This window comes from Macrobrachium rosenbergii, chromosome 23 (genome assembly GCF_040412425.1).
Source record: "Macrobrachium rosenbergii isolate ZJJX-2024 chromosome 23, ASM4041242v1, whole genome shotgun sequence".
Taxonomy (NCBI): Eukaryota; Metazoa; Arthropoda; class Malacostraca; order Decapoda; family Palaemonidae; genus Macrobrachium; species Macrobrachium rosenbergii.
The window spans coordinates 45,184,469-45,199,632 of record NC_089763.1 but is presented as its reverse complement, the minus strand read 5'-3'; the positions used below and the strand labels follow the sequence as shown (position 1 = coordinate 45,199,632).

Genomic DNA, 15,164 nt, shown 5'->3' with positions numbered 1-15,164 from the left:
TATAAATGATGTCTGTGTGTTAAGAATCACCTTAAAAGATAGTTAGTCTTAGTTAGTTTATCAAAGTACTGTATCCTTACATTCAAAGCATAGTGGTAGAGAGAAAAGAATACAATTTAGATCGAAGGCCAAGCGCTGGGACCTATGAGGTCATTCAGCGCTGAAATTGAGAGAAAGGTTACAAAGATGTAACAGTAGGAAAACCTTGCAGTTGCACACTGAAATAATTCTTAGAAGAGGGTGGAAAGTAAGATGGAGAGAGAATATGAATGGAAGTACAGTAAAAGGAATGAGAGGGGTTGCAGCTAGGGGCTGAAGGGATGCTGCAAAGAACTAAGTAATGCCTACAGTGAACTGCAAGCGAGGTGCACTGACAGCAATATCCCCCCTAAGGGAAGCATAGTGGTTGATCTATACTTTTCCATGTGAAAATTCAACACTGGACTTACTATCTTGGTCATATGCTTTTGTGAATTAAAGTACAGTACGGTACATACAAAAATGGAAGTACCCCTACATCTCATGAATGCCTCCTAGCTCACATTAAGAATTACTGGTATGATAAACAGTTTTCTAGTAATCTTATACTAACCACGATAATGTTTGTGGGCAATTTGACCATACGTGTTGACAAATTCTTTAAAGGAATTACAACACCATATTGCCACAAAAAATCTTTAAAAACTTTAAAAATCTCCTTTGGAGGGGCAACTAACTGTTAATGTAAAAATTCAACTCTCAAATAAGTTCCAATCAAAGCTTCTTTTCCAACCTTCAGTGTCCTAGATTGTCTAAAGCTTCACAAAGTTTATGAGTCAAGGTTTGACTTCGTAATCCTACCAATTACTAAACAATTATCAAAAATACCAGTCTTTAGCTTTAATCACATCTACATTATCAAGTTCCTTTACTGGATATATAAACTTGAGTAAATATTCACTGACTGAAAACTGCCTAAATCATTTGTAAATAGAGGTACCAAATACCGCACGAGCCATCAACGTTACCAAGAGAACAATAAAACTTCATACCTGTTACAGGTTACTGAGGGATCCTTCAAACTCTCTTATGGCCCCTCACAGCAAGACATCCATCTACCCATCATCCTTGCTAACAGAACCATTATAATTGAGGAGAGGGGGGAACAAGCTTCTAATTATTCTTTTCACATTTTTTTTCCACAGATTACACCTGGAAGAGAATTTGAAAACTAAAAACAGCAGCATGTGCAAAGATTACATAATTTCTTCTTAGTATAAGCCAGCAAATGAGTTTTTATAAACAGTACAGAGTGTTATTAAATACTGTATGAAACTTTTTTCATAAATCATTATATATATGCCAACAATTATGGTCCAAAATCTTTCTAATGGTAGCCTCACAGTCCACATGTAACTTGGATTCAGTTTCCCATCAACCATTGTAATAATTTTTCATATACAGTAGTAACTTGGGAATGAGGCTGCAAGATCGGCCAGTCTAGGAGGAGGATTCCCAAGGGACAGGAATACTGGTAAAGGATTCCAGCTAGAAAAAGACTGTCTATGGGAAGAATTCCTTCCACACACCACAAAAGGACTGATTATTCATTTCCTTTAGCACACGAGTCATTTCTCAAAAAAGCAGGTTAGGGAATCATGAGTGATGAACTGCTACAAAAGCAGGTGTGGGCACCATCTGCTTCCAAAATGGCATTACTAGATCGGACATCTGAAAAAGGTCACTCATTACCAGGCACAGACAGCATCAGATAAAGGTTTAATGCAGCACATGTCATAATGCCTGTATCAGGAACTAGCTTCTGCAGCCCCTATGCCATACCTGGAAAAGAGTATTGCACCATACATGGTCCCTACCAAGCATAGGTGGAAAAGGAGAGATATCCTAAGAGAACTGTCTGTTGGACAATGTCAATCAAGAACTCTCAATTACCATGGAAGCACTTCCACTTTCCAAAGAGCCAAGACAAACACAATCGGTTTCATACTGTGCTAGCATACAGTAAACCTAACGATACACATAATGAGACCAGTACTGTACTGGGCAGCAATTAAGTTCAGCATACAATCTAAGATCATGGCCAAGTTCAACAAGGACAGCCACAAACACAAGTGGTGTGCTGACATTAAAATGACCATTCGTCCATAAGACAACATCACTGTGACAGTCTGTAATCAATGATCCCATTGGCCTGGGCTGTTAATAGGCTAAGAATATCCAAAGGCAAGGGCACTCACAGAGATGCACACCTGAGAAGGCCTCCCTTCTCTTGAGACAGGATTGCTGGACGTGCAAACACAACCCCCACACAGTTATTGCCCAGGTGGTAACTACTGATCATTAAGTGATATGTTGAAAGAGCATAGGCTAGTAATGTGATGGAGCATGATGAAAACATGAAATCAGGTTATTGCTGCTGGGTTTTATATGGGATTAAAGACTTGTAATTTGTCTAGATCCATAAGGAAATTTACTAAATTCTACATACTGTGCATCAGAATTCACATCAACAAACCTCAGTAACTGGTCGGAATAACAAGCAAAAGATGAATCTTCACAGAACCTTGGCTGTCAATCCATATGACCAATCACTACCTCCCAGGATGGAAGAGAGCCTTTGCTACCTCCAGGCTCATATACCTGAAAATTAAAATCTTCAATGTAACCAAAGCTAGTGAAGGTCAAATATTAAGAAATGCATACTAAAGACAAATACAAAATGTGTTTGGTATTGATTCATTTGACCAGCAGTAATTATGAACAAAAAAACTCTTTTCAGGTGTTACTTCGCTAAAAACTGCTAACTCATGATATTCCAGATATCAATTATGTAAAAAAGAAAAAACTAAGCTGAAGATCAGCAGCAACTGGAAAATGGATTCCTACATCCCCAATGGCTACATGCCTCACTTCTTGTCTGTCTGCTGATAATGATCCTCACTCTTTTTGGACAATTCTGGAATGATTGCCTTCTTTACTTTTGCATTTAATAATTTATTTTCCCCTCAACTTGCTTATTCTTCATTTGATTTATCCAGTAAGTTAGAAAAGGATTTTTGATATCCTTTCAAAGGTAGCAGAGGATAAACTATAGGTATAATATTAGGCAGTATAGGGATAAACTGTAGGTACACTATTTGCCATCCTTTCAAAGGCAGCAGGGGATAAACTATAGGCATACTATTTGCCATCCTTTCAAAGGCAGCAGGGGATAAACTATAGGTATACTATTTGCCATCCTTTCAAAGGCAGGGGATAAACAGCAGGGGGGGATAAACTAGGCATACTATTTGCCATAGGGGATAAACATACTATTTGCCATCCTTTCAAAGGCAGCAGGGGATAAACTATAGGCATACTATTTGCCATCCTTTCAAAGGCAGCAGGGGATAAACTGTAAGTATACTATTTGCCATCCTTTCAAAGGCAGCAGGGGATAAACTATAGGCATACTATTTGCCATCCTTTCAAAGGCAGCAGGGGATAAACTATAGGCATACTATTTGCCATCCTTTCAAAGGCAGCAGGGGATCATAACCATCCTTTCAAAGGCAGCAGGGGGGTATATTATTAAGTATATAATTTTTACTAGAGAAACAGCTAATAATAGATTGTTCAAAGGCAGCAGGGGATAAACTGTAGGTATACTATTTGCCATCCTTTCAAAGGCAGCAGGGGATCATAAACTATGGGTATATTATTAAGTATATAATTTTTACAAGGGAAACAGTCAGTGTTCAGGTATATACTAATATGTAAAAGAGGCAGTGTCAGGTAGACTAGGTGTAATGGATCCCTAATAACAATGTGGAAGATGGTATGGGGAAAACTCTCAGGGGTGTCATTTAGGGGGGGGCTGGGGGCCAACTGCCCAAGACTCAACTTGCCCCCCCCTCACCCCACCAAGCCCCAAGAAGTAACAGCAGCTGGTTTTCCATTATTCCTACTGAAATTCACATGCGACATCACATTGAGTTATATCTATCTATTTTGTGTGCTTTAAAAAGCAGATAAAATAGCTCAAAATCAAAAAACCCCCATGTGATTAGGCTCACCTCACTCGCCAAACTGCCTTCGCCCTCCCCATCAAAAATCTGAAATGATGCCCCCTGAAAACTCTGGGCCTTTTACACAAACTTTTGATAAAGGATATACTTTATGTCAATGCTCTGTAAAACAGCCTACTAAGTGTAGTGTAGTGGGTACTGCAAGGGGACATAGGCATATGGCAAACACCCTTCTGCAAAGCCTACAGTGCATCCTATCAAAGTGCACTGGCAGCGAAAACCCTTTACAAGGGTTAATACCCTTAAACCTTTAAAAAATGTTATCTTTTTTTTGAGGTTTTGCTTGGCTTAAGGAAGTTTGATGATCTAGCTTGTTCTGCAGAGATCTAGGGGATTTCATTAAGAATATCTTTCAGAATAAAGGGTGATAAGGGTCATTTGGTTTCTTCTAGTTATCCTTTCATTGTAGCATAATGAAAATGAAAATACTAATAAGTTTAAATACATGCTCTTACATTCTTGTGTAAATTTTCTGAGTATCCATGCGCATTTTCAGCAAGTCTGCCATGCCATTTGAGATTTACCTCCATTTTCTTTATAAGTTAAAGATCACTTGTTGGACTGAAGGCAAATCTTTGGATCCAAAACTAGGTTAAAGTGTCATTAATCTGCAAGCGGCCATTAACTTTGTGACCATGCTGACCAAAGGTCATTGAAAGTTAATATTTTTTTGCTTTTATGACAAAACTCTGCTAAACAGATTAATTTATCAAAATGTTATGCACTGTATTAACATTTATTCACCTCAACAGGGAAACTGCACAGTCTAGTGCTGGCTGGACAAGTGTCAGGGTAGGATTTAGGGGTGGGAGTTGTCTAGCCCAGACTTATATGAGTATGACCCATCACCCTACAAAAGGTTAGGTAAGGTCAGGCTGAATCCCGTAGGATAACTGGTCTTGCCGCTTCTCTGTTCCAATGTACTTTGTGACTGAACTAAGTACTTTTATGACTACTTACTCATGCATTTATTAAACTATTCCTGTTTGCACAACGTAATTTTTTCCCTACGTTAACTTCACCTAAAAACCACTACTTTCCCATTGGTCTCACCACAACCAACAGACACAGTGGTCATAAATGCATAAAAAACACAACAGGCATACACAGTTAATATGTAGCCTAAACTACGGATCATTTGGCAAAAATTTTAGTTATATAGGATATTCTATTTACATTTTTTTTACCTCTTCCGCCGGTTCTTCCGTACTGCCTGATTCAAGTCCATGGTATTTCATCTTCTAAGGTTTCAATGCTGCCAGTAACTCTCTTGCTATTATTGACTAATGCCATGACATTTTCCTCCATTTTTATCTGCCAGCAATCCTGAAAGCGAAGTTCAAGAGGATGGACGTCGGTACCTTGACGGAACAGCGGCCTGGGAGTAAATGCGGACAGCCAGTTGACGTTTGACAGACCCCGCCCCATTGGGTGCCCTTTGGTATGAGATTGGGTTGGAAGGGGGGGATTTCTATCGTTCCCGTCCTCAAAACCTTCCTAATTTATCGACGATCACTCGATAATCACATTTAGAATGTTTATACCTATTCGAAACCATTACTTTTAAAGTAACCAATGTCACTCGGACAATTAAATAAATGTTGCACATTTCAGATCTACCCCATCAGGGCGGGGAGCCGTTAACAAAGTTCCCGTCCTCAATTTCCTTCCTGATTTGGTAATTATAAGTATTAGTTCCACGCCTGTTTTTATCTTGGAAACTGTTTTTTTCTGCACTTATAGGGTTTCTGATATTGGCGGTGCATTTGTTTGTTGTCGGCCAAATGGAATGTCCCCTCGCCGTGTTTATATTTAGTACTGGCCTGGGAGAGGGGGGCGGTACCCCTCCGTTAACAAGTTATTGCACTTGTCGGGCGGGATATGAACCGTTCCAAACAAACGTACCCGTGCTCTGTCTTATGAAGATCGCGTATGGAAACCCCTTGCTGGGTGGACTTTAGGGGTTAATTACAGGTTAATTACATTCGACCCCCCAAAATAACGTTAAATTGTAAATAACCAACCAAAATACCATAAGAAAGTGCCATTTCTCGCTAAATACCCACCATGTATCTATTACTTAGATCTACCCTTGATTTTATCGACGTCCACTCGATAATAACTTTTAGAATCCTTGTATCTATTCAAAATATCTACATTTTACAGTAAACAGTGCCACTTGGACAATAAAATAAATAGTGTATCCTTCAGACCTAACCCCTTATTCAATGTCCGCCTCGAATTGTAGAGCTACCATTATACACCCGCCACTACTGTACTTAATTGTTTAAAAAAATAATTGTTTGCCCCCTGTGCCTTGTGCATTGTAAAACTACCAGTCATTAATACTGGAGGAAGGTCCCTGGAGGGTGTCTCTAAGAAACAGACAAGTATTATTGAATACTCACTTCTATATTGGTTTTTTATACAGTAAACCTGTTCTCCTGATCTTTTGTTAGGAGAGTTTAGTCTAGCTTGTCGTAGATAACGAAGTGATACTTTTGTGTAATGGATAATTGATTCACAATATATATATAAATATATATATATAATATATATATATATGTGTGTATGTATATATACAGTATATATATATATATATATATATATATATATATATATATATATATATATATATATATATATATATATATATATATATATATATATATATATATATATAAAATGTTAAAAATCACCGCAGTTCCAGTAGCTTTTGACAGAATGACAATTTGGCTCAGCACAAAAACATAAACTGGCAGCCAATTATTTTCTGCTTTATACTCATAATCAGCATATTTGGGAACTCTTCTGAGAGTTTATTTACTAAATGTAAACAACCCTCTCTCTCTCTCTCTCTCTCTCTCTCTCTCTCTCTCTCTCTCTCTCTCTCTCTCTCTCTCTCTCTCTGTATGTGCAAACGTTTCAAATAACCACTTTCAAATTGAGGTCAACTTCATTTACTTACTGTTGTACTGTAAATCCTTGGATCATAAAACACTCATCAAAACATATACACTTTATTGAGATGGTATAAAATTTCTTATAATAACGGGAGATATAAGTTATCGATATGATGAAGATGATTTAATTAGCTCTATCTGTTGCCATTTCCACTACTTGAATAACTGGAGTTTGGCAAAAGTCTAAATAAAAATAATAAAATAATATACATAAAGAACAAATGGCAAACTCTAGATATTAAATAATTACAATTATTAAATAATTATGGCAATAATTAACCCATGACCAAGCAATGGAATGAGGACAGTAAGTCGCTTGGGTTTTGTTCGTGAAAACCCCCATCTATCCGACTCTGCTGCCGCTGGTCTCCTTCAGGAAGAAGTATATGAAGATGATGCCGAAGATCGAGACCCCGGCGAAGAACAAGTAGAGGCCAGCTGGGGTCAGGGACGTGGACATCAAACTGTAGAGCTGGAGAACGGCGAAAGTCTGCAAGCTGCCAATCATTGTGCAAATACCGGTGCCCTGCGAAGGGAAGGCCAAAGAAAGGTGATTTTAGAAAGGGATGTCAAATATGATTTGGGATATTCGGGCTATCTGTGATTCTTTTGAGAGCTAAAACAAAGACGATTTTGAGAGATTCGTTACAAAAGGCTTGGGGAATTCGGCAGAACGCGTGAATCTTGGAACTGATTCCTAGATAGTGAACAGAGGAATCTGCATGTGAAAGCGCCAGTGCCCAGCGTAGTGGTAAAACCAATACGATTAATCGAACTGTCACAAAACACTGGAACACTGGGGGCTAAGTGTGATTCCTTATCAGGACATCGAGGAATCTGGCTGCAACTGAGCCTGTGCCCAGAGTATGAAAGATGAGAGCAATATGTTTATAGAATTTGTTAACAAAGGTTGGGGCATTCGCGCCAAAAGTAATGTCATAAGACTGATCCTGATAAAAACAAGTTATTAGATTATGTGAAAGTCAACTTTTCGTATGCTTACAAATTCGGGCAGCTTTTATTCTCAAAATTGCTTCTCCCTCTCAGGTATTCAGTACTTATACATTATTTTTTAAGAAAAATTTGTCAACATTAAGTTGGAAATAAGAGGAAATTTAAACCTCCATACTTTGAAAATCTTTAAAAACATAAATTTTCAATTCATGATAATCTGACTTTAGTGAATTTCAGTCCCTTATATTTCAATTTACCTCTAGACCAGAAAAAGACATTTAAAACATAATTGAAATTTGAAGGTAACCAGTGTTCTTAGAGTCCTCGGTAAGGACTCAGCCATACCTACAAGTCTATGCTGAAGTTATTTAATTTAATTTAAAGTTAGTCACCTGACACCTTCGTTTCCCATCCTGAGAAAGCTGCGACTGCTAAATGATACTTCGGTGCATGAAAGCAGCCGGGGCTCAGAAGGAACATTTCCAATAAAGAACGGACCTTACCTGTGATCTAATGTTGGTTGGGAACATCTCAGGTGACAGTACCCAGACGAGAGGCCCGATGCCCATGGCATGACCGAAGCCAGCGACCATAAGACATAGCAGTGGTAACCACTCTCCTACTGGCATCGATGATGATGCTGGGCTGGAAGTTGAAAGGTTGTTTATCATATTAATCCTTCCGGGATAAGGGTACAAATAACTTTCATTTGCGCTTTTGGACTTTTTTTATGCATGCCAGTTGCTCCTTGATTAAACAATCAGATCAGTTTGTAGTTTCAGCCAATGATTTTTCCTTTTGCAAAATGCTATGATTTAAAACCACATCCTATAAACTGAATACATTTGATTTAAGTTAAAATAGACAAGGGGTTCAAACATACCTCTCGGAGACTCCTTCTGTCAACGTCGCGTTGAATCCTGATGACTCTGTTTCGTTGATGGCAGATTCGACAGGGACGGGGCCTGTACCGTTATTTCCAGTGGAGATCATGAAGGAAGCCAAGGTGATGTAAGAGACAGCTACAAGGGTCAGCGAGGCGAAGAAGCAGCGACGGCGTCCGAGCTTATCCAAAACAATGGTCATGAAGAAGTTGCCCAAGAAGAAGAGAACAATGACTAAAATGGTAGTCAACTTCTGGTCCAGATCCAGACCCAGTCCCTGTAGCTGTCTAGTTGCGTTAACCCTGAGGATCTGTGTACCGCAGAAGTTGTGGACGAAGAAAATGCCGCTCATGAGAGCGATCTTCTTGAGGTGTTCTTTCTTGAGGAGAACGCCAAAACCTTTGCGCTTGCTGTTGTTCTGGTTTTGCTGGTGAAGGTACGCGAGTTCTTCTTTGACGTCGGCGTAAGAACCTCTGAGTTTGCGAAGGATATCAAGGGCTTCGTCGTCTCTGTTTTTGATGGCAAGGAAGGACGGACTCTCCTTTAGCGTAGGCACCAAAAGGCAGTGCACAACCAGTATGCATCCGCAAATAAGAGCAACATAATACCAGGACATGATAACGCCAAGCGCTATTGCCATAAGTCCGCCAGACTGCATGAGAATGTGTGATAACATGCACATACTTCCTCGGATCTTGGGATCAGATATTTCTGCCGCGTAGATGAACAGCGCCACGTTCATCATACCATTTGTGATACCATCCAAGAACCTGTCGAGGGAGTCCTTAAGTTTAGTACTGAAGGGAAATACCATTTTCTAACCTCTTATTTATTGTCACCCTATCGCATGATAAATTATGTATGATTCTATCCCTCTCTTCTCATATTTCTTATTATCTAGATTCATTTTTATCTTCATATTCAAGGTTTATTTATATAGGGCCTCCTCACTTGGTTCATCAGGTGGGTCTCTTTTTCTTTGTTTTTTATATTTTATAGTTTTCTCGAATCATTCCCTCCTCTAAGTCATAAATGTTTTTTTTTAGCAGAGATTCTCTAAATTCTCCTAGAATACCTCCACGCTTTCTCATCTTGAAACAGTGGTCAGCTTATTGAACTGTTTGGGTGCTGTGTGCTCAAAGTCACCAACCCCACCTTTTTTTTTTTATGCTGTACTTTGTTTCCTTTGAGCTACATGAATGGTACGACAGAAAGATTTTAACAGGATTCCAGCATTTATAAGTCATCTTGCTATTCGCCCTTATGAAAGGGCTCTGATCACTCTTTACTTACAATTGAATTTCCCCTTTTTAGAAAAATGTATGCATGGGTATTGTATTTGCGTCAACAACTCTGATCCTATTATAATATTCTCTCTCTCTCTCTCTCTCTCTCTCTCTCTCTCTCTCTCTCTCTCTCTCTCTCTGTGTGTGTGTGTGTGTGTGTGTGTGAATTTTACGGTTAATGTTGTGACTATCACTATAATCTAATAACAATAAGTGGATGGTCACCAACAAGCAGACACTGGAAACTGAATTTGCTACTGTTCTCAGTTTCATACATAAATACTCTCATCTCTCTCTCTCTCTCTCTCTCTCTCTCTCTCTCTCTCTCTCTCTCTCTCTCTCTCTCTCTGACTAACTTTTCTCTTAACCATTCACATACCTTCCAATAATTATCATGTAATTATTGACGGCCAGAGTGATGAGCAAAGCGCCAAACACTCCGGGGATAGCAGTTATCACGAGAGACCACCGCCTTCCGACGCGACTCACAAGATAGCCAGCAGTAAGAAATCCCACAAGACTGCCAATCTGCGTCACGCTCGCTGAAAGGAAGAAGAAGCTTTTGTTTTGATCGTTCGCTTAGATTCTTGGCGCCTAATATGAGAAGTGCAGAGGAAGAGGATTCAGGTTTTATATTCATCTTGTTATTTGATAAGTTCATCTTTTCTAAAGTCAGTTCCGTTGGTTTACATCCATATACCAGGTATCAGTCTTTTGTTTTTCTTTGACGTTCTTGGTAAACAGGGCTTAATCGTGTCCGTGAACTTGAGTACCCTTTTCTCAAGATTTGGAGAACATCTTTCAAGTCATAAGAAGAAATTTTCAACTTTAAAGTTGAAAATTTTGTTTAATATACCAAATATACAAATTCCATTTTTGTGTATATTATTTAAAATACCATGTACCCAAGAATTAATCTCTGTCAACAAGCGTATTGCATTTGAGTTTTCTATTTATTCTCTAGTATAAAGCTACAACAAAAGACAACTTTGTGTTCCAAAAATAAGACTTATGTAAAGAGTCCTTTAGAAGTATTATATACCTACAAAGCACTAAATAATTTAATGTAACTATAGGACTAAATATAATTTAAGACTTATTTACAAATAATGCCCTGTCCTTGATAGTTACGGAAAATCTAATGTATATTTAAGAACAAAATATGACCAAAGACTTCTTTAATAACATTTTCTATACCTGTAGGAAATAAAACAAAATCTAATGTAAAAATATGGAATTGATGAAAGAATTTTTTAAATGTATAATGACCCCGTAATTTGCAAAAAAAAAAAAAAAAAAAATGGAATGCAGGAATCACCAACTTACCTACAAGATCTAACTGCCACGGTAGAAAGCTAATTTCGTTGCCGAAGATGGTCGTGTTACTCTCCACAAGATGGGATGCCAGTACGTTCGGCCAGAGTTGTATCATTCCCGAGGATATGCTCACCAGACCAGCAGTCAGCACAATGAAACACTGCAAAAATGTCAGTGAATCTTTAGCATCAATTTTAGTGACGAAAAAACAAAGAAGTTATAATGCTACAGACTCGTTCTTAACGTAGGCAATTAGGACTAGTATTGGAAAGGTTGAGACATTAAAATAACTCAAAAGTTCAGAACTGTTCAGCCTTTCTGTAAGTTACTTTGAAGAGGAGATTTAGCTGGATGCTAGTTAATATCGCGGCCGTTTCTCCTTACCTGCTTGGCATATCGTATACGGCGGGCGTTCTTGGGCTCCTTCGTCTGCATTGGTTCTGTCAAAGGAAACAGGAAAACAATGTGAGTGTCGCAGATAAATTTGACTGAATTCATTGACGCGACCATTGGCACCTGTCTCCCTATAGGTAATACCAGGATCTAGGGAAATACCATGGTGTAAAGAATACCAGGTCAACCCACCAGGGACCAAAAACGTGTCCTTTCCTGCGCAGGTTTGTAACGCCAGTTTTAATAGCCACAAATCAATCAATCCTGCGCAGGTGAACATTGGGTCGGATTATAATGTCAGAGAGTCGAGATATTCTGTGCGAAGCTCTCCCGCGTATAGCCTACCTATTATGAGAAACTGGTAAACTGAAACTGTCCATTGCATAATATTCAATTTTATTGCTTACGGTATCTGTACCTATACATAAAATGCTTCGTTATTGTGCTGTTTACAGGTGTTCTTCCAATAAAGGTAAAACGAAAGGAGTAACTTTTAACAACATTCCACAACACTTGGAAACGAGTGCCACATGACAAAAAATACCCAGGAGTGCATATGGGGTGAACATGTCAAACCAAGACGAAATTCGTAAACTCATGGTAGAAATGGCAAAATCAGTGAAAGTGATTCTTTAGACCTTCGGGAACACAAAAGAGTTAAAAGATTGCACACCTCCACCAGGGCTTCGCAGCCCACCGCGTCAACACATCACTTTTCGGTAAAATTGTAGTAAAAACGACAAATATTTTATTCAATACCGCTAACAAATAAAGGCAAACAGATAAACAAAGTGAGACAAAACACCATAACATCCTCCAGCTTCATTCATAAACGTAAATGTTTAAATGTTATCGAAAAAACGTTTTAAAAGACTGGGTGTGTCCCACACATTAGTTGCCGTTATATTAACGTAGCCTTGTGCAGCTTGGACTCTCGCTAGAACAAACACTGTTGGACCACACAGTTCAAGTAACGTTAGGATGCAAAGAAGAATCGTGACCATTGAAGGTTACATTCAATAGAAAGCATTCGATTACACCCCAGCTGTCAACCTACACAAACCCTGTGTGTAGCAATCACAGAGGTAAATAGGATAGAAGCGACACACTCATATACTTCTCTATTGGCCAGTCAAGACTGAGATTAGGGGCCTTTCAAAAATTACGTAACGCCCTAGGGGGGAGGGGGTTATGATGAAGTGTTATGAGTGTGGCGGTGGGGGCTGGGGGGTTGCAGCCATAAGTTACTTAACATTTTCAGATTTTCTTTGTTTCTTTTGAAAAGATGTAAATAGAAGGACAAACGAGAGATAGTAAAGATTCTGCAATATTATATTTGAGTAAAATATTGAGAATTTGGTATTTAATCTTTTTTTTTTTTTTGCATAATTACATGTTTAAAAAATATCACAAATTCAACCCTTGTTTGTACTTCAACATTTTCTTCTATATGTATTACGTGACATAGAATAATATCACAAACTCATCCCTCTTCTGACTTAGAAAAATATCACAAATTAAATTAGTCCTCTTCTAAACATGGCATAAGAGAACATTTTCATTTCATATTTATCTGTGATTCTTTAATACCATAACATAAAAGTATTAAGAAAACCTAAGGGTAATCATTTCCGGGCATTAGGCTAGACTTATTATTGCATCAAAAAAAGGGAAACATACTAATTGGGGGTGGGGGGAGGTATTAGCTGATGTTACATAATTTTCTAGGGGGAATGGACATGTGTTATGAGGCGTGACAAGGGGGGGAGGGGGGTTAAAAATTACCAAAAAAAAAAGTGTTACGTAATTTTTGAACGGCCCCTTACCGCCATCTTGCTTTGGGTGAGTTGCAATGTTAAAAAAAAGTGAGTTGCAATGATATTTGGGCAAGAGAACCATCGTAAATTTGGTAGTTACGGAATTTATTAAAAAACTTAAACACTTTTCCAGATTTTACAGACATCCAAACGTATCAGTAATCTATAAATGTGATAGCAATAAAGGAAGCTCCCCAGAAACTTCAAGAGGGAAGGAGATGCTCGCTGCCGAAAGCTAATTAAATAACTTCCACTACTTGAACTTTTTGATGGGCTTTCTAAAATTTATATTAAAAAAAAACACGGGAAGTGTGTTTATCGTCTTGTGACAATATACAGGATACAAGGCAACATACAAGGGGCACAAAGAAGGCAGGACACAGACATACACATACACACACACACACACACACACACACACACACACACACACACACATATATATATATATATATATATATATATATATATATATATATATGTATGTGTGTGTGTGTGTGTGTGTGTGTGTATGCCCGGAAAAATAATATTATTATTATTATTATTATTATTATTATTATTATTATTATTATTATTATTATTATTATTATTATTGAGAAAGTGAACCCTATTCATATGGAACAAGCCCACCAAAGGGGCCGCTGACTTAAAATTCAAGCTTCCAAGGAATATGGTGTACATAAGTTAAATTATTTTTTGTTTTCTCTACATACTAAGTGACGTAAACAATATCAGAGTGAATTTAGTATACACAGAAAAACAACAATATATATAATTTATGTATATATATATTATGTATATATATACACATAATAACTATTATTGTTTATGTATGCATATATATACATATACAGTATATATCCATACATATATGCATGAATACATAAATACATACATACATGTGTGAGCATGTTTTTTTATTATATTCAGACTAACACGAATGTTTTTTTTTTTTTTTTTATTTCCTGGCAGACCACACTTTATCTTCATTTTCCTTCCGTCGTTTCCCACTGCCGAAAGATACATACCACCTTTCTGGATCAGGGGAATGTATCCAGGTTGCGACATTGTAAGTCCCTACTGCTCCCGTTAGTCTGCTTGTTAGACTGTTTGTCAGACAATATTATTCAATTTCGAAAGGCAAGAGCTCGGCAAACAACGTCAGGTGAAGATGTTGGAGAGGACAGATATAAGAACCTAGGATTTGTTCTGATATCTGTTAATAATTACTCAATTCTCACTCTCTCTCTTTATATATACAGTATATGTATATATACATACACACACACACACACACATATATATATATATATATATATATATATATATATATATATATATATATATATATATATATATATATATATATATATTATAAATATATATATATATATATATATATATATATATATATATATATATTTACATATACATACTGTGTATATATATATACAAATATACATATATATACACATATATGTTT

At 37.5% G+C, this 15,164-nt stretch overlaps 1 protein-coding gene across 2 annotated transcripts in view; it reads right to left on the bottom strand.

The window, feature by feature from the left end:
* Window positions 1–7,073: 7,073 nt before the first annotated feature.
* LOC136851577 (facilitated trehalose transporter Tret1-like) overlaps window positions 7,074–15,164 on the bottom strand; it is a 22,773-nt gene continuing 14,682 nt past the window's right edge. For both annotated transcript variants that reach the window (XM_067125851.1, XM_067125852.1), the window contains exons 2-7: window positions 11,856–11,911; window positions 11,481–11,631; window positions 10,534–10,696; window positions 8,868–9,638; window positions 8,488–8,629; window positions 7,074–7,556 (exon numbers count right to left, since the gene is read on the bottom strand). In XM_067125851.1, the coding sequence (XP_066981952.1) occupies window positions 7,374–7,556; window positions 8,488–8,629; window positions 8,868–9,638; window positions 10,534–10,696; window positions 11,481–11,631; window positions 11,856–11,911 (1,466 nt within the window). In that variant the 3' untranslated portion in view covers window positions 7,074–7,373. The remainder of the gene's footprint in view (window positions 7,557–8,487; window positions 8,630–8,867; window positions 9,639–10,533; window positions 10,697–11,480; window positions 11,632–11,855; window positions 11,912–15,164) is intronic.